The sequence below is a fragment of the Argiope bruennichi genome, chromosome 7 (genome assembly GCF_947563725.1).
Source record: "Argiope bruennichi chromosome 7, qqArgBrue1.1, whole genome shotgun sequence".
Lineage (NCBI taxonomy): Eukaryota > Metazoa > Arthropoda > Arachnida > Araneae > Araneidae > Argiope > Argiope bruennichi.
In genome coordinates, this window is record NC_079157.1 from 61,360,111 (window position 1) to 61,384,719 (window position 24,609).

General features: G+C 24.7%; 1 protein-coding gene across 2 annotated transcripts in view; it reads left to right on the top strand.

Moving 5' to 3' along the window:
* Nucleotides 1–23,705, top strand: part of LOC129976428 (dipeptidyl peptidase 9-like) — a 36,536-nt gene extending 12,831 nt beyond the window's left edge. For both annotated transcript variants that reach the window (XM_056089991.1, XM_056089992.1), the window contains exons 8-21: nt 930–1,030; nt 2,495–2,663; nt 3,523–3,682; nt 7,212–7,279; nt 8,172–8,242; nt 9,824–9,905; nt 10,681–10,810; nt 12,104–12,284; nt 13,198–13,309; nt 16,517–16,619; nt 18,995–19,044; nt 19,139–19,281; nt 21,222–21,333; nt 23,200–23,705. In XM_056089991.1, coding sequence (XP_055945966.1) covers nt 930–1,030; nt 2,495–2,663; nt 3,523–3,682; nt 7,212–7,279; nt 8,172–8,242; nt 9,824–9,905; nt 10,681–10,810; nt 12,104–12,284; nt 13,198–13,309; nt 16,517–16,619; nt 18,995–19,044; nt 19,139–19,281; nt 21,222–21,333; nt 23,200–23,292 — 1,575 coding nt within the window. In that variant the 3' untranslated portion in view covers nt 23,293–23,705. The remainder of the gene's footprint in view (nt 1–929; nt 1,031–2,494; nt 2,664–3,522; nt 3,683–7,211; nt 7,280–8,171; nt 8,243–9,823; nt 9,906–10,680; nt 10,811–12,103; nt 12,285–13,197; nt 13,310–16,516; nt 16,620–18,994; nt 19,045–19,138; nt 19,282–21,221; nt 21,334–23,199) is intronic.
* Nucleotides 23,706–24,609: the final 904 nt, after the last annotated feature.

The following is a 24,609-nucleotide window of genomic DNA, read 5'->3' on the forward strand; positions in this document are numbered from 1 at the left end:
TTTGAAGATAATAAATAACCAAATAAATATATATCACTTGATTTCTATGTTGCATTCTTTTTTATGCCTTTGTTAATAAGCTAGTAGTAGCTAATTATTGATATTATTAATTTTTTTTTCTGATAAGAAAATTCAGGAAAGCTCATACAAAAATTATGGAACATAACAATTATTGCTGTTAAATGTCTAAATTGAGTATTTATTTTCGAGCTACAGTTAGTTAAAGTTTAATTTGATGGCGCAGAAGAAGCTATGATGATTGCATTACTACTGATTAACTTAATAAGTGGTGATATTTGGTGGTTAATAACTTATTAATAAAGATTCTTGTATTCTTTTGCAATGTTTCGATTATTTTGATAACTGTCTGTAATTTATTTTTTGTAAATAGTTATTTTTATAACTTTTTAATGTAATTGTGTATTCCTTGGATGAAGTATGGAATTTTTATTTCATTTAATAACATGAAGTTTTGATAATGTAAACTCACTTTTGCTGTTGTTTTGAATTTAACTCACAAAAATTGTATTATATAACCCATATGTATATTTGAATTAATGAATATTTGGATATTTAAAGTATCTGAAAATTGCATTTTGAATTCAAGTTTTGTATTTTTAATTAAAAAAACAAATGCAAAACAGTTCTTTAAAATCATGTTGCATGCTAATTTTTTTTGTGTGTGCTTAATGTACATGTATTCATGTTTTATTTGTAATTAAAATTGTTAACTTCTTAAAATTTATGCTTTAATTGTTTTATATGTATTAAAAAATAAATAATTTTTGGTAATAAAAGTTGAATGGATTTTATTGTATATTTTTTTTATATAATGAGTTATCAATAATTTTTATATTGTAAAATCATGAAATTTTTTTTCTTGGTAATTTTTTGAAATGTCACTGTTTACATGAGTTGATCTTTCTTAGATAGAAGTTTTGCCATATCTTCAGTTAAGTGACAACATAACATCACTTTGTCCAGATATCGAATACCTGGTAAGAGCAGGGTGGACACCTGATGGAAAACAGTAAGTAAACATCATCAATGGAAGCTCATTTCAAATTTTAAAAGAAATTGTTGTTAATTCATTATTTTTTAAAAAAAGTTGTTGTTGTGCTTATTGATTGAAATTCATTTTCCTGTGCTACTGTTTATAGAAAGTTTCATAATTTTTTTTATGTGCTACTTCTGAACTTAAATAAATTAGTTCTAATTCATGTACATTAAGCATTAAATTTTTTGTTCTATTCAGTGTTTATTATTTTATTTAAGAAATTATTTAAAAAATAGCATGCAATTTGGATTAAAACTGGACAAAATTGTGGTAAGTAATTTTTAGATTCGGTTTATATTTTGACAAAAATAGTATTGAAAACCATTTTCTGAAAAAGCAGTTAACTTTTTAGATAAATGTACAAAGTTATAAAATTGTAATTATTGACTTTACTACTTTTTAAGTATCCAGAAACCATAGTAATTTGGAGGAAAAAATTAAATACTCATTATGCAGTTTTGAAAATTTGGACTTATTGTGAAAGTATAACAGTAGAACCTGAAATGATTGGTGGATTTCATGATAAAAAGGTGAAAGATACCAAACAAAACAAACAAACATAAAACATACACATACACTGAAAAGTAAAATAAATAATGAAACAGAATTAACATAGCACCTTTTAATTTCTGAAACTATTTATTATTTTAATGCAATAACATTCAACTCTGAGCAATGAGTTTCTGAAGTGGAAGAAAGAGAAATTAAATGTAATTTGGAGTAATGAAAAAGAATATATATATATATATATATATATATATATATATATATATATATATATATATATATATATATATATATATATATATATATATATATATAATACTCTTTTTCAAACACAATTTAAAATCTGAATATTGTGTAAAATAATTGTTATTGATAATTGTTAATTAAACCTAAACATTACAACCATTAAAGTAATTTCTGATTAAAATTTTTAAATATAATAAAATGCTGTTTTTGGAAAATGATTAATGTAACAGAAGAATCAAATAATTATTATAAACTATGCAAAATATTTTAGGAAAATGAATTTTTAATTGAAACAATTTCTCTTTATATTCAAATAAAAGCAAAATTGAAATTTTAGATTGTTCATTTTAAATATAAGTTTTATTTGTTTAACCTTATTATATAAGCTGTTAAAAAAGATTGTATAAATTAGATATAATTGTTAAAGACGTGATATTGGGAACCAGTTTCATAAGCTGTGATATTCAGAAATTAAATTGAGGATGGATAAGCGAATCCTTAGTGTATTGTTAATTTTAAAATTACACGTAAATTTATGACATATACATTGCAAAACCAATATTTATTGTATTAATTCTTTCTCTGTAAAGTATTCTGGATCAGTCAAAATTGTGTGGTCTAGTTTTTAAATATTTAAGTTTCATGTTTGTAATTCAAGCATAATAATAAATTATATTTTTGTAGTGTATGGGCCAAAGTACTTGATCGAAAACAAAGTCATGAACAATTGCTTCTTTTGCCTTTTTCTTCTTTTGTCTCAAGTGACCCCACCAAAGAAATCTATGCTAATCATATTGAAAGCAATCCAGTTGCGCAAGTGATATATGAAGAGGTTTCTGATGTGTGGATTAATGTAAGTTATAAGTTTTATTTCTTGAATTTATAAGAATATCAAAATTCTAAGACATAAAAAGCTCTAGTTTTATGATTTGCAAAAAAAAAAAAAAAAAAAAAAAAACCTTACCCCTTTATATTTAGATATTGCAGTGAAGATTAAATAAATTCAACAACTCAAAAATACAACTATTCATATCAATATAAATTGTATTGTCAAAATATAGTTCACTGTATTAAATACATTTTTATGCCACAAATTTGGAGGAAAATGTAGAATACTGCCAATAGAATTATTTTATTTAAGCAATTTTCTATATCAAATTTCAAGTGCATGCTATTATTCATTTTATTTAATTCTCATGAATAAATATCCATTCTGAAAAATTTTCATCCTATTGAGAAAAAAACAAAAACAATAGAACAATGGAGAAGTGTTTATTTCACCCATTCTTTCTCTGCGTTTTGCTAATAATCAAAAAAATTGGGAAACAATTTTAAATTTTTTTTTATAAGATAACTGCTGTTACAAGAGATTTATTGTGACCCTAATTTAATAAAAGTTAATTATATATTAAATTCAAACTACTGTTAGTAAAATGCTTATTAAGATTATGAAGTTATCTATATTATGCTTGAGATTCTTCAAAAATAGACAAGAATGGAAAAATAATAGATCAATTTTGTAATATTTATATTTAAAATAAAAATTAACACAATTGTTCAAAAATTGGTTTTCTACAAACCCTTGTTATGATTTTATGAAGTAAAGAAAAACAATGGTGTTTCATATTTCTGATATCATGGAAACCATTATCTGAAATATGTGCAAAAATTTATTTGTAATATTTAAATATTGATTTTTCCCCTTTTCTTAGGTTACTGATGTTTTATATTTCTTTACTCAAGAAATTCCCAATGAAATTACTTTCTTATGGGCTAGTGAAGAAACTGGTTTCAGGCATCTGTATATAGTAACTGTGGAACTTCTAATGGCTAATGAGTGTAAAATAAACCATAAGGGAACCAAATTGACTGGTAATAGTCTGCCATCATTTTTAAAAAAATCTATTTTATTGTTATAAGTATAATATGAAGTGATTTCCTGAGTAATTAAAAGGCTTAAGAAGTTTCTAGGCTTTTCTATCTACAGTTTTTACTGAGCACAAATGTTACTATATAATATCATTTTTTTTCTGTTAATGTGAAAGTCATCAAAATTGGTGCAATTGAGCATAATGCTTGAAATTAATGAAAAACCTTAAACTCTGGTATTTGCTGCATTTGAACAAACATTGGGTATTATCAAACTCCCCCCCCCCCAAAAAAAACATGTTTTTTAGAGGTATATTTAAAATTTTTGTTTTGTTTGTTTTACATGGCTTAGAAAATTCAATTCACAATGAGACTTGGCACTTCAATGTTTTGCATTGTTTATTCTTAACCATATAAAAGCATAATAGCCAATTGCATGAAATTTTTGTTTCATAATAATAAGTTTTCATTCTTGATCAGCTGCAAGGTAGTTTGGTAGCATATACCAATCTGGCAATCAAATAGTCTATGTTCAATAGTATAAGTGTTTTTTTTAAATTTTTTTAAATTAATAATTTTTAATAAAATGTTAATCATTCTTAATCATAGCGTAACTGTCCTTTCATATGGTATTTGAATATAGTTATTTAATTTTTAAATATGATTATAATTTTAAATACAAGTTTAATGAAAATAAATAACAACTACAGATATTCTCTGCATGAAAAAAATTTGCAAAAAAAAAAAAAAAAAAAGCATAAATTTTAGAATTTATTTTGTATTTATTCATTTTTAATTAGAAGCAAGAACATGATTGACAATTACCATAAAAACATAAGAAACACAAAAATATTTTGATATCTTCCACAATTAATTGTGAGCAACTGTATATATCAGGGCTGCTATGCCATAGGGAGAACCTGGAAAACAGAAAAAACACAAGGAATTTAAAAATCAACAGAAAAAAACAGAGAAATTTGAAAATTTTCAAAAAACTGGGAGAATACAGGGAATTTTAAATTTCCTAGGTATTTTTTTCTCATCTAGAAAAGGCTGTTCTCTAACGATTGCATGAATAAAAGATCTTATTTAAAGCTTACGATAATGAAACAGTACCACTTGCGATTGTGCAATGTTAAAACTTGCCCCCTTTCTACTCTCTCCCCTTTTTTTCTTTATAGATTAGCTGACTTTCAATTCGTTTTAGCTGACTTTTCCGTTAGATTCCCAAATTGCAGCCAATGAGCATGCGTGAGACTTTTGTAACTGCATAAAAGAACAGAATACATATCTCTGTCAGAAATAGCAACATTCAATCTGCGGGAGCAGCACAGTGGAGTTTAGTCCAACATACTTGAGTTTATTGAATGGTTCGTTTATTTGAGAAACTGAGAGCTTATTCAAAATAGATTAGAGAATTTATTTAAAACAATGAAAGGCTCAAAATCTGTATTTACTACAAACTGGATATATAAAAAAATCTTGATTTTTCTGAAAGGTTTCAAGAAGTTCTGCAAAATTCATATGTTGCGTACTTCTCGCTTTGTAAGAAGGTAATAAGCCTAAGTAATATGAAAAAAGGCACTTATTAGTCGTGCCAAAAGAGGAAAATATGCAAGACTTCATGCCAGTTCAAAAGAGTCATCATTGATGTTAGTATTTAGAAGGAATACAGAAGAAAATGACATGTCGAGTCTGAAAACATCAAATTTAATGTCCAAAAATAAGACGATTTCGAACTTTTTAAATTCAAGAACAGTCATTTAAAGCAGAACTGTTGTGGAAATTAAAATTTGTTGCATCACGTTTGTCTTTTATGCATTCAATGATATATCGGAAATATTTTAACATAAATTCTCTAATAGTGGAATAGCTAAACAATGTACATTAAGCCATACAAAAATGTCGTACATTATTTGTTACGGATTAGCCCCATGGAACTGATGCCTGAAAAATTTGCAGAAGTTCCATAAATTGATGCCTAAATACATGAATTATATAGAAAAGGAATAAATAAAAAAAAGTAATCTTGCTTTGTAAATATTATGTTAAGTAATAATTAAATGATTTCCGTTATGATAACAAAAATGTTTTGTGTTTTATTTCACCCAAGTCCTTAATTTTCTGTGACTTACAATTAAAGAGCATGAGAGGTAATATATTCCCACCCACCCCTTAATTTATAAATTTTGTCTTACTGAATTGTAGATGATAGACAAAGAGAATTTTTAAAAATTTCTATTTAAATGTAAACATTCTTTTATTATGCTATTATTTTGAATAATGTTGCTTTCTTTCCTTGCTTTTTCTACTTCTTAAAATCATATTGCATTATAACTAGCATGAGTGCTATTTGCACATTTCCTCATATCTTGAATGTACGTATAGGGAAAATACATGTTTTTTCCCCCAGTTTTGAGTGGCAACCCTGTATGTGGTTGGGATTTTTTAGAAAATAAACTTGAAATGTTATATGTAATAGATTAACGACTGTCTCTGTCACCATGTGTGATTTTAATTTTCCCTTAAGACAAAACAAAATGCTCTAACTATTTTAATTCTATAATCTAAAGTTTTAACGAAATCTTAATCATACTAATGATTATAATTATTGCTTATCACTTTTAAAAATGGAAAAAAACTAATTATTTAAAATTTTTAATTAAAATTTCATTTATTATATGAAATGGCACTTATTCTATAGATAAGATTGATAATAATTTAATAAAAGTATTTGCTAGCTGCTAATTTAATTTGAAATTATTAAATTTATTGATAGTTCTTAAATATTCTCTCAATTACTTATCACATCATAACAATGGAGTTGTAGCTTTTGAAAAATTGATCATTAATGCATGAAGTAGAAAGTTAGATATTCATAATTTGAAATATCCATCACCTCTATTAGGATTGGCTGTCAGTGAATAGAAGAGGCTTGGATGTGTGAAGTGTGTGTATTTGTAGAGAAGGGATTATGCTATACACTCTAGCTAAGCATTCACCGAGTTCTTTTGTATTCAGTCTAAACAGATGAATTAAGAAACCAAATATCTTGGAGTGCTATTCCTCCACTGGCAGTCATGACCGATTGACTTTGTATTATTAATTGATTTTAAATATTTCAAGTAATATTAAATAATTTTTTGTCTATATTTGTACACACAAAGAAGTTAGAGATACTTCATTTCTGTTATACCTATGCATGAGACACCTCCTGGATATAAATATTTTAGATTTTAAAGTTTTCTTGCATGCAGTTCATCAAAATCATATTTATTAACTTAATAAAAATATCTATCATTGTATCATGGAAATCTAAGTTGATACAAGCAGTATTATTTATATAGAAAGAATTATCAAAGAAAAATTCATGTGTTGAATCATAAACAACCTTAATAAAATTCTGTAATAGTTGTCTATGAATGGCATGTTTATCCATTGTTTGAATGTTATATAATACTGTTAAATTGATAAATATTCTCTCATTCTCTCCAAATTATTTAAATTTTTATTTATTTTTCATTTGCTATAGAAGTATCAAAACGTATAAAGAAGAAAATTGCTCTTACCAGTGGTGAATGGGAAGTTTCAGAATCTGATGTAAGTTCTGCATTTAAAAAAAAAAAAAAAATCCTATTTCTTTGTATTTAATTTGGATTTACTTATAATATGAGGTTACTCTGAAAATATCAATCATTACAATTAATCGTGTTTTCAAAATTCAGTTTAATTTTTATGCTAATTAAAATTATTATAATATTTAAAATGTTATTTTAACTAAAAAAATAGACTATGTTGAAAAGTGCCTTTTCTCCTTCTTCTTTCTTTTTCTTCCTTTTTTTTTTTTTTTTTTTTTTTTACTATGGGATTGAGTTACAGATTATTTATTATCTTTATTTCTGGCCCAGAAGTTCCAATAAATGAAGATTCTAAAGTTTTCATTTTTTTCCCCCCAAAGAATGTTTTTAAACTTCAGTACTAAGTTTACAAGAAAAAAGTTTATATATTTATAATCAAAATAATTTTTTTTAGAAATTGTAAATTTATTTAATGTATTTTCTTTAATTTAAAAGTCTTATTTTATATTTGATGAAATATTGATAGCTAAACTAAATTCTTGATTGATAGCTAAACTATATTCTTTATAAAAAAAAAACCACTGTATATATAAAAATGAAATATTCTTTACTCTATGTCACATACCTTCATTTAATTCAGTGAACTGATTAATTATTATGCTTAAACTTGGATTTCGTATTTCAAGAATCTGTTCTTTAGGCAACATAGTTTATGTATGTTGCTAAGTCAGTTTTCAGAATTTAAAAAAAAAAAAAAAATATTAGAAAATATTTTGATAATTTACTTATTGATACTTACTTTTTGATGTTTACTTATGCGAGTAAATCAATTTTTTAAAATCTAATTAGAAAGAATTTTAATTATGTAAAATTGCATTTTAATTAATTTTATTTATATTACTTCTAAATTATAGATTTGGGTAAATGAAAAGAAGAGACTTGTGTATTTTATTGGTCTAAAAGATTCACCATTAGAGAGACATCTGTAAGTACTTGTTTTAATTATCAGTACATATTTTTATGATATAATGATCTTTATCGGCCACATATTATCTATTAAGTGCAATATACACTATACAACATTCAGGATGAAAAAATAATTCAAAACATTCCAGATGAGAATTAAAAAAGGATTTTTAATTAAAAGTTTGTAATTTTTGCATTTTTATATCATGCATGTTTTTATTTTGTTGCACATCAAACCATTTTTATACCATTATAAAATTAGGAGGAAAAGAAAAGCCTTTCAGTGATACCTGTTTTATTTTTATGCATTTTTTCTCCTATTTTTTATAAATGTTTAAAAACAGTTTGTGTAGAACTTACAACACTACTTTATATTGCTTTAGTTATTGGATTTATAACTCTAATCTGTATTGTACATTTTTTTTTGTTACCATGCTGTTGGTGTTATTCAATTAAGAGTAATTTGGTAAATAAAATGCAGGAGAAAAATTATTTCTTAAACATTGTTATTCAGGAATTTTTGGGACAAAGTGTTCAAATCTTCTTAATTTTTTAAAAATCAAATAAAACAAATAAATTTTTGATAAGCGGTGTTCATCTCCCCCCCACCTTTCGTTTTTAAAAAAGAAATTAGCAGAATGGTTGCATACAATTTTCTATGTTGAAATATGTATGAATGAATGAATGTGAATTAAAATGTTTCAGATTAGTAGGACTAAACTAGATATCCCTATATTGTGAATGGTCCTTTTTAGTATGAAAAATTTGTTATAATGACATTAATTTGGAATTTTCTAAAAAGATTGGTGGAATTATTTTATTTCATAAAATCATCATTTGTTGTGTTTTGTAGAAACTATTGTGTGTGATCTCTGATATAACATAAATAAATTAAAACAGCAATTTGAGAATACTATATAATATCCTTCACCAGTGCTATAAAGCAAATAAAGGATTTTATGCAATGTCTTGTCAATAATGTGGTAACATTTGAACTGAGAATAAATATTTTATTGAACTATTTGGAAAATTTACATTGATTTTGATTTTATCATTTTATTTGTATCTTTTTGGTTCAAAACAAACATTATATGCAATATTCTTTGTTAAATTTTTTTCTTTATAGAAAATGGTTGTTTTCTATGACTAATAATGTTTTTATATAGCTGGTAAATAGTGTTAAATGAAATAGAAACATTGATCATGAAAAGTTATATGCTGTTAATTAGGTTAAAAGTTGATTAGAATAAAAGTTTAGGAATATGAACATTTTTGCCCTTATTTTTTAAACGTTCTGTTTTTAAATCATTTTCATTACAGCACTATTTTTATTATCTGTAGTAATTTTTGAATTTAAGTTTAAATATTATGTTAAGAATTGCTTTAAATAATACCCAGAGAATGATTTTGTTTATTTGATATTTATGCATATAAAATTATTTGTTTAAATTGAAAATCTTTCTTCAGTTTTGTTGAAACGTTAAAAGTTTTTTTTAGTAAATTTGATTAGGTTAAATTTATTTATATTTTAAATGTGATATTTTTGCTTGCTTTTTTTTTATGTCATTTACTTTTAATGCTTCTTTACATTTTCTTTTAGGTATGTTGTAGATATAGATAATCCCCATGAGCCTCTACGGTTGACGGCATCTGGATTCTCTCACAGTGTTGCTATGAATGATGTAAGGGGGAAAAATGTTGAAATTAAAAAAAAAATATATATGAATCATTATTGATTCAAAAATATGTATTTTTCTCATACTTAATATTTTTTTAAGCATTTGCTATATTGTTTTTTACTTTAATCAATATGTTCTAAACTGATATTTTTGTTTGAGAAATATCCAGCCATTTTTTAAAAAAATAATAGCATTTATTATTTATTTGGAAAAGATATTTCACTCTAAATTTTAATTTCAAAGAAAGTAGATAACATTTTCAAGTATTATCTTCAATTTATTTTTTTAATGATACCTGTTTTAAAAAAATTATTTTGCAGCTTAAGTTCATATTTTAAATAGATTTTTACTGTAACTTGAAAAATGAAATTCATATTTTATTTCTGTTATTCAAGCTGTTGACTTTTTAAAATTTCATATTAATACTTTTCTATAATTTTTGATCTTAAAATGCTGAAGATATTAATAATGCTTTTCTTTCATCAAGTGTAATGTCTTTTTCTTTATAATCACTATTGGATCTTTTGACTAATCTAAATATTTCTAATCACCATTTCTTTCTTTTTCTACTTCTGGTTAATTTAAATTCTTATAAAATGGAAGTCTGTTTTAATTTTTCTTTCAAAGATGATATTAATTATTGATCCCCCCCCTTCCAGCCCCAAAACTGGATAGGAAAAAATGGAGATATGAATTTATTAATTTCATTTGTATCCATTTTATATAGTGTAGGCATTACTGATTTTTTCTCTTAATTTTTTTTTCATTTTGTTGTTAGGATTGCACTCTGTTTGTGACTATTCAGAGCAGTGTGGGTCAACCCCATTTTGGTCAAGTGTATCAAATATGTTATTCTCCAAATAATCCTTTTACAGTTCAGGCACTTGGGTATTTTATAGAGCCCTCAGGTATGTTGCATTTAATCTTAAAATTATGTATTGTAACATTCTTTTTTTTTATGAAAATGTGTACAGAAATTTGGAAATTTTGTCTACCATTTATTATTTATCACAAATAATCAAACAACTTTTCATATTGGAATCATTAAATATAGGAAGGGATCATATATCATTTTTTGTTTTACATTTCCAGTAGGGGGGGGATAGCTTTTGACTTCACCAGTAATATGTCTTCATTATAAAAAAAAAAAGTCCTGAGATAGTGTTTAAAATTTTTTTTGCTTTAAAATAACTATAGAATGAATAAAATGTCATATGAACGTGATTACTTTTTGCAATTTTATTTTACAATAACTTAAAGTGAAAGAAAAAAATACATAATAAATCACAGGGAAATATAACTAAAAATATATGCAATGAAACAAATTTCATTATGCTTTGTATAGACTAAGATCTAAATTACTACTTTTCTTAGATCTTTCTAATAAATTAATAGCCTCTGCACTAAGAATTTAGTTCTAAAAATCAGTATACTGTGTTGTGAAGCATTTTTTTTATTCAAATCATTTCCCCCCCCTCCCCAGCTTTTGAAATTTTTTAATGGATAAATTTTCAATTTTTTAAAATTGTGTTATGTGTATTATTTAGTGACACATCATGTTTTTCTTTTTTGTTGGAAGTTTCTTGAATCAGTGTAATTCATATAATATATACATTTTGCTATACAGGATGAATTTTTCTGTAAAAATAAAATTGATGGTATTTGATAATAGAGAAAGTGACCTTTTGTTCTTTTGGAACATTCTTTCCTCTGTAAATTGAAGTCCTTCTTGTTGCATAGATCAGACTATAATAACTTGAAAATGATTGTCTCAACTTTCAAGTTTTTCTGCTGTAAGCTTTTATATATTGGATTGGTCAGAGCAACATATTTTTCCACTATGTACCTTTTTTAATGAGAATAAAACTCGTATAATGGAACTAAATTTAAAAAAAGGATATGTCGTAGATTCCATTTAATCATTATTTTTTCCTCCCAACATCTAGAAGCAAGGCTTTGCACCATAAGACAATGTACTGTTATAAGAACCCACCAAAACATATAAATGGCAAAAATAGACATGGCCCATTTTTTATGGTATTGATTTAATCAAAGGAACCAATGTAATCAAAATAATAATTTTTTATATTGATTTAATTTTATATAATATAGATTTAACTGTGATTTTATGACAGCTGCCGAATGTAATTGTTCTTTTTTTTGTGTCATGCATTACAATTAATATTAATTCTTTTTGACAGCTCTGCCTTCTAGTTATCGTCAGCCTGAATTGTTCAGTCATAGATTGCAGTCTGGTCATTTAATTTACGGAATGCTCTTCAAGCCTCCTAACATGAGGGTTGATGAGAAATATCCAACTGTATTAACAATTTATGGTGGTCCAGAAGTTCAATTAGTGACAAACAGTTACAAGGGAATGAGGTACAGTAAATTTGTTTTTGACTTGCTTTTATTTAACACGACTTATTTTATTTTGTGAAGATGAAATTTTATCATTGATTTTTCATTCAGTTTTTTATATATTAGAATCTTAAAATTTTGTACATATATGTTTTTCTGATAGCAATAATAATCATTTAATATTTTTAGAGCTTAATAGTTAATCATTTGATTGTAATTAAATTTGATTCCTAATTAATTATTACATCTGGTAATGAGTTTTGATTTCATTTGTGTGTTAAAAAAATAGAAACAATTTTCCTTAATGATAAAATATAAATGTCAGTACAAGAATGTAAAAACATATAGTGCTGGAAACAGTAATATAAAGAAACTATACCACAAAGAAAATTATAATAAATTCTTTTAAATTTTGTTAAAAGCACTAAAATTGAATTAAGTGTGAAATAAAATTAAATTCTCCACTAAATTTTTTTTAGCTTCAAAAATAAATCAAACAAGAACTCACACATGTGTGGGTGTACACATACATTTACATCTATATCATGGATAGTACATACCAGTTAAAAATTTCTTAAGAGTTTTGAAATACATATTGACTTCTTAGGCAAAGCAAAACAGAAATAATTGCACATGTTCAATTTAGTCACAGAAATGAAATGAAACTTTCCTGTATATTGGACACTGGACATTAACAGGCTAAATTATAAACTATGTAATTAAACATTTCTCTAAATTTCTCAAACTTTTTGCATATTATTTAAGGATATACTATTTTTAAAAAAAATATTTTAAATATATCTTAAATTAATGAGATATTTTCCATTAAAAAATAAATTTTCAATAATAAAATTCTAAAGTTGTAATGTATTTAATCTTAATAATTAAATAGAATAATTTGTGATTGGAAATTTTATATTTATCTACTCAATAGATACCTTCGACAGTATTTGCTCTCTTCGGAAGGATATGTGGTTGTCTCCATTGATTGTCGTGGGTCGAGACATAGAGGAGTTGCCTTTGAGAGTCACATCAAAAGTAGAATGGTATGATTTATATATATAGATATATATAATATGTTATTCTTCATTGGAAAAAAAAAATATTTTGCATGTATATATATATGCAATAATAAGCATTGTAACACAACACAATAATACAAGTATAAACATTGTTAAAAAAAAATTACCTGGTACTCCAAAATAGAATTACAAATTTTTTTTTATTGTAGTCTTCAAATATATTTTTATTATTAATGAAGGAGATAAAGATTGTTATTTTTAGTCACTATTTTAAGGGCTATACTTCATGATAATTTTAATGCACAGTATTTATGTATAGCTAATTAATGTTAAATTGAGGCCATTTATTATGCAACTGAACTTTTTATAACTTCAAAATGTGGAATGTGATAGATAATAAATTGTGCATATTAAGGGAAGTATTTTCAATGTTTTCATGAAGTTTATTAATTGCCCAATCTTTCTGAATAACTGAAATGTATTTATTATAAGTTGAAAATTTTAGATAATAGATAGATAATAGGGATTTAATAATTTCAGATTTTCAGATAATAGGAATTTAATAATGTGGGAAAAAAAGTCTAAATTTCAAAATTGTCAGGTTCTTATTTTTATTTCCCAATATCTTTAACTTAGAAGTTATCCATGCTTCATTTGTAATTTAAGAAACATATTTAAGATCTAATCATGTTCACTTTAAGGAAGTAAAAAATACATATTTTGTATCTTTTTGAACAAATTAAAATATTTCCTTGAAGAAACTGGGATAGAATAGTTCATTAAATAATTTGTTGAATCAATTCATTCTTGAGAAAGATTTTACAATGATTCCATAATCTATAGAGCACTTTCAAATAGCCATAACCTGTGAAGTAATCAAAGTAGATAATTCAAATTAAGAAAAATAAACTTAAAAGAAAAGGTTTATTATAAATGCACATACAGGTGTCTATTCTAATCGTGCTTCTGTAACTGTTTCTAAACCATTAGGTATAAACACATACTTTTATTTTAAAAAATACTCTAAATAATGGGAACAATGGTATTTAATATTTTTTAAATCAATAACTACATTTCTGAAAAAAAAAAAAAAAGTCTAAATTTTAATTCAGTCTTCTAGTCTCATTAGTCACTTTTAATAAAACATTCCTGACACGGTAATGTTTAAGAAAAAAGAAAGTTTCACATTTATATGACTAAAACTGATAGTGTTATGAATTTTTGATTATAGTTATTAGTTGATTTTCGATCATTTTAAAGGCCAAATTATTAAATTATTATTGTTTACTTATATTTTCCTTAATAACTGATTATTAAAGAAAATTGTCAAGAAAGATAGACTTCACTGTGATAGGAATCTTGGAATTGGCATATTTTCAATTAACGACATTTTATCTGTTTTATCTATTTCATTATGGCCTTGTGCTTGTGTGTATAATCTCAACATCAAGTTGACAATGCTCCTGTCTCACACATTTCACACACAAACATTTTTCATTTGGAAAGCCATATTCCATTTGTTTAAGATGTCCTGTCAATTTAACTGTTTCTCTTGTTTTGATTGAATGTCCTGCTCTTATTTACTTCACTTTTTTTTTTAAAAAATAATCCATTTTGAATGTAAAACACCAAATGAAGGAACAACTTCACCCAAAGCTTTTTAAATTATTCCAAAATATAGATTTTTGCCTTTTTCATTAGTATTTCTTTATAAAACCATTTTATAACTACCATATTTTTCCTTGGTTGGTATGTTTTAGATTTAAACTTTTTGCCAAAATGAATTGAGAATTTACTATGTTTTCTATTATAGTCATATATATAGTGCAGTATGGCCTTTTTTTTTGTACCATTATATATCACCACATCAAACCAAAGAAGATTGGTGGCGTTGCACATCACTTCATCAAATAGTCATTGAGGGATTTAAATAATAAAATTCAAAACTTCATAACTCAGTCAACTCTGGCTGCAGAAAAGTGAACCTTTTTTTCCCTACCAAAATGTTATTGTGACAAACATATTTTATATCTAAATATTTTTCAACATTACATTTATAGACTAAAGCAAAATAAAAAATTATATTCTATTTATGTTATTTGGAAGTATATGTTTTTCTAATGGTGTAGAAATTAGCTGTTGAACCATGATTAGAAAACACACTCTGTTTATTGGTATCTGTTGGTCATTAAAGTTATAAGCTTCAACTTGGTTAAAAATTAGATTACAATTCTTTTTAACCTTAAATTTAAGGTTAAGGAATTTGTAATGTAAATCTAAATTATTATTGTTTTTTTTTTTTTTTTTTTTTTTTTAGTTATAAAACATTGCATCAAAATTTGAGACTCATAAGAGCTTTTGTTTCTTTCTTTTTAGCTTTTAAGTGGGGATTTTTTTTAAAAGTTTGTTAATTAAAGAACAGTTATTTTCAATTACAAAATTCATGGTACACATAAAAGATCTACTAATTTTTATAGATGTTTGTCTGACCTGCATAATTTTAACATTTAACTCTTATGTTAACAGTATACCTTTTTTTATATATTAAATTTAATAATTTATTAACAAATAGATTTTCTATGCATAAGTTTAGGTTTTTTTTTTTTTTTTTTTTTTTTCCCATAAACATATTTTTGTTGGTATATGTTATACTTGTTTTTGAAATTTTGGAGTTTATAGGATTTTAGAAATTTTTAGGAATTTATATGGAATACTGAAAAGAGTTATAATATAAATAAATTGGAGTAAAAAGCAAAAATAAAATTAAACGTATTATGTGAAGGTAAATAAAATATAGTTTGCAATCTCAAACACCTTTTTGATTTATTTTTTTTTGTTAATGTGGATCAGTGATATGTCCTTGCATTTTATAAAAAGATGGAGATATTAAAATATATTATTCAAATGACATCTTTCTTTTTGCCATTTTGTTATACATGAAAATGATTTGCTCCTTTAAAATGCTGCTCCTTATTCTGAGATAACTGTTTGTTTGATTTAATGCTATGTTGTATTATGAAACGAGAAGAAAGAATTTTTTATTCTCATTATTGAGTGTATTTCTGAGAAATAAATAAATTTTGGATTTAGCAATTGCTTAAATTAAGGTAATGAATTGAAATTTATTATTATTTTTGTCTCATTACTTATAACTGAATTCCATTATTGGTTTGCTAAAAGAGGTTTTAAACAGTAATGGCTCTTTATATATCAAAATATTTTCTTTTACAGGGCACAGTTGAAATTGCTGATCAAGTTGAAGTTTTATTGTGGCTATCTGAAACGACTGGTATTATAGATCTTGACAGAGTAGCTGTTCATGGATGGTCTTATGGTAATAATTTTAATTGTTAAGATATCTTGTGAAAAATATCACAGCAGTTTCATAAAATTGAGATTTAAATTCTTACATGTTGTTTTCCTGAAAACATCAGTGGTCTGATTTGTGTCAGATCTTTCATATTGTCATTATTTTTTTTAAATGATAGGCTAAAAATTAAAACATAGCAATATAACTGTAGAATATTTCAACTATAAAGGAAATGCAACTGTTGAAGCTTAAATTAGATAACTGAGCATGGCATTATTTAAAGTTATTACACTGAAAGTAAGTTTTATAAAGAAAATCTGAATACAAAATTGGTTAAGGAACTTGGCAATTAAATTATCTCTAACTAAGGATATGTATCTAGAAAAGAATTGTGTCAAGAGCATTTACTAATATTTTTTCTCTGAAAATCTAAATACTATATTCAGAGTTTGTTAATGATTTGACCATTTATGACTGTGTAGAGTTTTTAATGCATTATATTGATTTGCATTATCTTATTCCGTTTGTTTCTGTATTAAATGACAATCTATTATTTCTGATCTTTTACTATTACCTCCCCCACCCCCTAACTGCATATTCAAATTAATAACTTTATGTATTACACTACGAGTGTCAAACGCAAGTAATTAGAATGAGCAAATAAATAAGGTTTATGGCGTACGTTTACCTATATATGCATAAAGATGTAGATTTATTTCAAAAGTGCTGTAAAAATAAAATATTGGTAATGATTTCTTCCTGACATCTATTTATTGCTATTATCTCTCCTTCTTTGAGTAGTTGTTACAGCAATCTTATCAGCAGCTGTTACTTTCAAATCTAATTCAAGATGATAATCAGTATTTTGGAATCTGACATAATAAATAAAAATAGCTGCTTGCACTAATAGGCATTTCCAGGATGGAAATAACTTTAAATACCAGTTTTTGAATGTCTTCAATATAACTGGCAAATATTTCTTAAAAAAAAGAACTTTATATTCACATTTGAACACCTTTAGATCTAGATTATGCCCATTTTCATAGTGATGCAATTTAGCCAAATATGGGTTTTGTACATAAAATACAATATAATGTAATCAACAACCAACCATTTGCATAGTGTTAGGTACTACTTTGATATTTTTGGAGAAAAGACTTCAAAGTTATATGTAGTTAGAAGTGTTAATAGAATTAAGAATAATATATATATATATATATATATATATATATATATATATATATATATATTCAAAATACAGGCTTTATAAAAGAGTTCAGAATATAAAAAGTAATTCTGTACTATTAAGTGATTGATCTGATTTTAAAAATTAAGAATCAAAATTTTAAATTCAGCTGCTCAAACATTCATTGTGAGCTGCTTTCAGTCTGTTTGGCATCTTTTTTTTTATAATATTCACTATAATAACCCTATTGTTTGATGTATTTCATGCCACAACTTTTTTTTATAAGAAACTGGAGAGAATATCAATTATATTAATAATAGTTCTTTAGTCTAAGTTATGACAAGTTTTTATCTTTTTTATGTATATCCAAATAGTAAACTTCCTTATATGTTAAGTGAGCCTAAATGTTCTTTTTTTTCCCTGTCATGTTTGGGAACATTTGTGATTTTAAAGTGTATTAATAAGTAATATGTACTGGATCTGTCTAGCTGCTTTATGCATTCATTAGACAAATTTATCTAGACAACAATCTAGTCAAGCGTTTTTCCTATATTTTCAAGGTCCCATCCTCCACCATTTATACATATATTTATACATTAAAAAGATGGACATGGTTTTATAATCTGATCTGTGTCAAATTTTACGCTTTACCATCTTCTGGATTCTGTAACTGTGCTCATTAGAAAATAATAAATAAGTATGATATAAAAACAGTTTTTGAAAACATTATTGTAAAGTGATATTATTTTTACTTTATACTTTAATTACATTCTTCTTCTTTTTTGGTGGTGATGGCATTATAAGACTTAATACATTTTGCAAAAACATGGATTTCAGCATTTTTTTAAAAATGGGTTTTTATTATCCTAAAGATCAATAATTTTTTTTTTTTTTTTTTTTTTGTAAAAATTCTACTATATTTTTCTTATCTCTAGTTCTTCTGGTAATCATACTTATTTTACTTCTTAATGTTTGTTTTAATACTTGATTTTAACTGTATTGCTTCACTGAACTTCACTGCATTGCAGACTGCAAAATGCATTGTATTATGTAAATAATACAATGCTATACAAGAATTTGTATGCAATACAAGAAAGTTAAAGGGAAAACATTCTGACTTTTAAATATATTTCACAAATGCACCTTTTTTTCTACTTCACATTTATTATGATTATTATATTAAAATTATTTATATAATCATTGTATTTTTCAGGTGGTTATCTATCTTTGATGGGTTTAATACAGCGACCTGATATATTTAAGGTAGATCCATTTTATTCAATTTTATCATACTTTTTTTTTTTTTTGCTTAAATGAAAGTATTTGTTGGATTTTTTTAAATGTATATTTATTCTAGGTTGCTGTTGCTGGTGCACCTGTCACATCATGGACATTGTATGATACTGGTTATACTGAGCGCTACATGGGAACACCTGAAAGAAATGCTACTGGTTATTCAACTGGGTCTGTTATAGATAATGCAAATCGATTTCCTGATGAGTGAGTGTAATTTAATTGATTATTTAATTGTCAGTGTAATTAATAATTGATTATGATTCTATAATAGATGTAAAATCTATTATAATAATATGAGAAAAATATAGATTAATCAGAAAATAAAGCTTTCAGTTCCAATGAGCAATGATTTGAAACTAAAATTCTCATTATGTTCACACAAACCGTAAATGATCTAATTGAATATTTGGCAATTTTCGAAAGAAATTTCATAAAGAAAAAGAAAACTCATGAGATTATTATTTACAAAGGTGTTTATTTCTGATTAAAAATAATTTTGTTTTTTATTTTCTTATATTCTTACATGCAAGAATGTAAACAGCCAAATAAATTAATTAATCAAAATTGGTTAAAGTATAAAATTCTGTGATAATGAATGAAATGCCAGAAGACATTCCTACTAACCAATCTAAAGCAGTTTGATTATTGCAAACAATCTTAAGTTAAGGAACTACAACAACTGATATTTTAATTCTTGATGTGTCTTGGAAAAGTATGCAAGTACATCCATTTTTTATTTGGACTGATATGAGTTTATAGGAGGTTCCTTTTGATATAATCAGGTCTTCATTGGCATTATAAGTTTCTGAGCATCCTTTTTCCTTTCTTGACTTTCAAAATAAGATCTTTCTTATGATTCAGATTTTATCTCTATAGATATTTAAGAGCCATATTATGGTAATCTGAAATAATAAAATATTTAGTTGATGGACCAATTTCACAAGAACGAAACACATTGCGAAATTTTTTAATGTAATTATATATTTTAATATGAAATTTGCCAGAACTTTGTATGTTAATCAGTCAGCTATATATATATATATATATAGCTAAATTTGAAAATATCAATAATCCTGGGAGTAATGTTCTGAACTTTAAATGATATTTATTTAAATTTGAATAAATTCTAATGCATTGTTCTTGTAAATTAATGGAAGTATATAATTAAATTAACTTGAATATATGCCAACTTTTTTTTAAGAGCATCCAAAATTGCAAGACTTTTGGCAACAGCTTACTTTGTCAGCTATTTTTCATCCTAATATTTCTGTATAACCTAGTTTCTTCCTTACTATAATAAAACTTTTCACTTAAAACATGGTTTACTTGATTGGTTCTATATGACAATATTTACTACAACTTTTGGTGATAGTTTGTGGGAAATTAAATATATAAACTTAAAATCAAAATTGCATGTAAAAATTAAAAGTATAAATAAAAAAAAAATTAATACTAATTGTTAAAATAATTTGGTTTAAATAAATATTTTTCTCCTATTTTCAGGATTAATTTTTATTTATATAGGTGTATATATTGATTAGCATTTATTACAGGGTTGTAATATATACTATCAAATTGCATATTTATTTAAAATAAATTGCAAAAATTATGTATCAAAACTAATCAAACAGTTAGAGTGGAACTTTAAATAAAGATTTATATATTAATTAGTAATTTAAATGAAATGTTTATATCAAATATAAAAGGGTCCTATTTTTATTTCCAATGTTTTATCCATTTTATTTTTTGATAGAATTGTGATAAAAACAATATAAGTTTTCTAAAAATTATTTTTTTTTCAATAAGTTTTCATTTTTGGATTTCTCATCTGGTTTTCAACATTTTTAAAAAGTCAGTGTATCATATTTTTATTTATAATTTCCTTAATCTTTTTTCTCTTGGGTATTCAGGTTAAATAATTTTTTGTTTTATTAAAAAAAAAAACATTTTAGACAATGACATTACATATGTGAAATGTGAGAAACATGCGGCATAAATTTGCTGAGTTGCGGCTGAAATTTATGCTGCACGTTTTGATTTCAAATAAAATATTTATTTTAATTTGTAATGTTATTAAATGTACAGTTTTATGTAAGTGCATTACATTATTATTTATAGATTTGCATTGAAAATTTTATTTTTAGGGAGAATCGGTTATTAATAATTCATGGATTAAGAGATGAAAATGTTCATTTTGCTCATACAAGTCAGCTTATAAATGCTTTGATAAAGGCAGGAAAACCTTACCAGTTACAAGTAAGTATAAATCTTCTTTTTCATATCTTGTTTTGACTGAATGTGTGGTAACAACTCTTCACCATCCATGCAATGACTTTTGCTTTATAATGATGATTCTGATCTTATAAAAAATGCATCTATCTCAAAATAATTCAACATTTCATCAGTCTGTCTCTTCATTAGTCTGACATTTCCAAATGGGCAAGTAGAGAGCGCTAAAGAAGAGTCAGATTGCTGCTTGCCAATGCCAGTAACCTTGGGATGATAGGATATGGTTCAATTTCTGAATCTGAATTTTTTAAAAAAAAAATGTCTCACCACTAATCTAATACTTTTATTAATTCCTCTGATAGATATCTGCCATATTACTTAGAAATTACTGTATACATTTTAATTATACACAATGTTTTTTTCTTGAGAATTGAAATTTTGAAATTTTTGTCATAAATATTTTCAACTTACTCAATTAGATTGAGCAAACACTGTTCCCTTGCTACAAAGAATTTTTTTTTTTTTTTTTTTTTACTATATTCTATCTGGAAGAACCATACAGATCCTATCAATCTCAACTTTTGAATCATGAAACTGTTTCTTTCTGTCAAAATTCTTCATATGCTAAACATTTCTTTTGCACAAATCTAATCTGCATATACTTTTTCTTTCATACGATAATTCATCTACTGCAATCAAAACAATGCTTGAATTGCAATCTACCGCATTATAATCAATTTATTTTTTACTCTGAATCTCATCTGTCAACTTACTGAAATTATAGTTATGAATGAATACAATCATAATCTTTAAAATTCTAAACCTCATTTGGGGTTACGCAGATTTATTAATTAGATAGAATAATGTGAGCATTAGTTGGAGCTTCTGTGCTATGGATTTTAGTGAAACCTGGTCATATACTTTTTAATTTTCTGTTCATAATAAACTTGGTTGGATTTAAATTTTTGTATTATTATAAAATTAATATGGTTGAATGATGAAAAATTATTAATCGAAGGGCTGGTAATTTAAAACAAAAATAATATAATTTATCTTTTTGGAAATTGTCTTTACAATCATCAGTATAACAAATTCAGTTATCTGACTGTCTAGATTAAAAGAAGAAAAATTATTGTCCTGACCAGACTGAGGGACAAGATAATTCCCACCATAAGTTTGTATTTGTTAGAGATTTAGTAAAGAATTTTTTTTTTGTCAGCTAAAGCATTTTTTTTTTGTTACATTTAATTGTTTGCTTGAGATAGTCTTCTTATTTTCGACTTATTATTCTTTTATTGAATAATCATCTACATATAAATGTTGTTGGACCTTAATATCCTTGAAAACAATAAGAAAGGGCAATGAATTTATATTTATATTTATATTGAATTAAATTTTAAAATTTATCAAATTGTATTATCAAAAATTGTAGATGAAAAATTTTATATAGCTGACATTTAAAATTTCTTTAAAGAAAAATTCCACTCTATTATTGCAGATAAATATAACAATGATCTTAAAAATGCTTTGGAAAGTATAAATATTAATAAGTAGAATATTTTTAAAGAAAACTATGATATTTGAAACAAAATTCTAAAAGCACCAGACATTAACTGGCATTTCAATCACATTTATGTTATATTTTTAATGAAATGATTTTTCATTAAAAATATATGAATGTTATATTTTTAATGAAATCATGAAATGATTGAAAATTAATTACAAAATTGTATCTTTGCAATTTATTTTTAGAAATTTATAAACACAAAAAAAGTCAAATTAAACAGATGTGTGAAAAAATTATTTTTGATTACATTAAACAATTATGTAACTTAATAATGCCTAGTTTCTAATTGCTAAAAAAATTGTTTCATGATTTTCTTTTTCTTTCAGATTTATCCTACAGAGAGGCACAGCTTACGACACTTAGATACAAGTGAACATTATGAAACAACCCTACTAAGTTTCTTACAACAGCATCTTTGACTCTTAAAAATTATAGGCTATTTTTTTAATTGCATAAAGACAGCATCTGAATCATGTTACTATAATTTCATCATTTCAATTCTAGGTGTTCAAGAGTTGCCACTTTTGTAAATATTGAGGTTAACTATAGAAATGGATTTGTAATTTTTAATTAAGAAGTTGCATGGATAGATGTAACTATGAAATGACGAAAGCCAGTTTTTGTGGCTAATTTTTCAGCATGGTTGATCTTCTTTTTGTGGTTTTGCTTAAATATTTTAGATAAAAAGCTCTTTTTTTATTATTTAAATAAAAAAAAATCAACGACCTGTTTAGCAAAAAAGTTCTTTTTTTTTCTAAGATTTATTACCTAAAAAGTTGAGAGATGTTACTATTATACTGTTATATTAGTTTTGAAGTAAAATGAAATAGCTGTACTTATTTATTTACTAATAAATATATGTAATAAAATGATATATTTTTTAAGAATATTTTCTACAATGTTTGTATTAACTATTTTACAGTATATTTAAATGTTTAGAGAATTTCATATTGTTTTATAAAAATATTCAAAATATGTACTTAGAAATTATATTATGTTGTAAATTAAAAGCATTGATTAAATTTATTTATCATTTTCATTAAATTAATCTTCTGAGTAACTAAATTTTGGCTTTATATAATATTACTACAAATAAGAGTTATTAATTTCTTTGCATATATTTTTTTTTCATGTTTTACCATCTTAGATGGTTCCCCAAAGCCAAAAAAGGTTCTTATATTTAAGATATAATATAGTTTCTGAGAAAATAGAACACAAACTCTATAATGTATTTTTTGGTTTTTATGAAATTGTTATTTCAATGTTTGTTTTGTTTGATAATTTGAAGATTTTGAAAAGATTTTTACTTTTAAAAAAATTTTATTGCTTAAATTTTATTTATATTATTTTTGGAATTTGAATAAAAGTAAATGCAAAAAAATTACTATGGTGTTTTAAAGTAATGAACCTCATTTGCATAAAAGGAAAAACTATTTTTATTTCAATATACAATGTGACTTTTATAACAGAAATATGAAATTTATTTGTAGGTTAGCTTTTTATGTTTTGAAAACCTTTCAGACTGTGTCATTTATCTTAACCAGTTTTCAAAACTCAAATCTGCAAGATCAACTTAGCAAAAAGAACATGCTGATTATAAATATTTGTATAAAAGTTGTCTAGTGCAATTGTATTAGTGATAAGTATTGATACTGGAATGTAAACTAGCTTCTTTCCATTTGTTTTAAGATGGAAAAAAATAAATAAAAATCAAACTGTGTAAAGTACAACTTTGT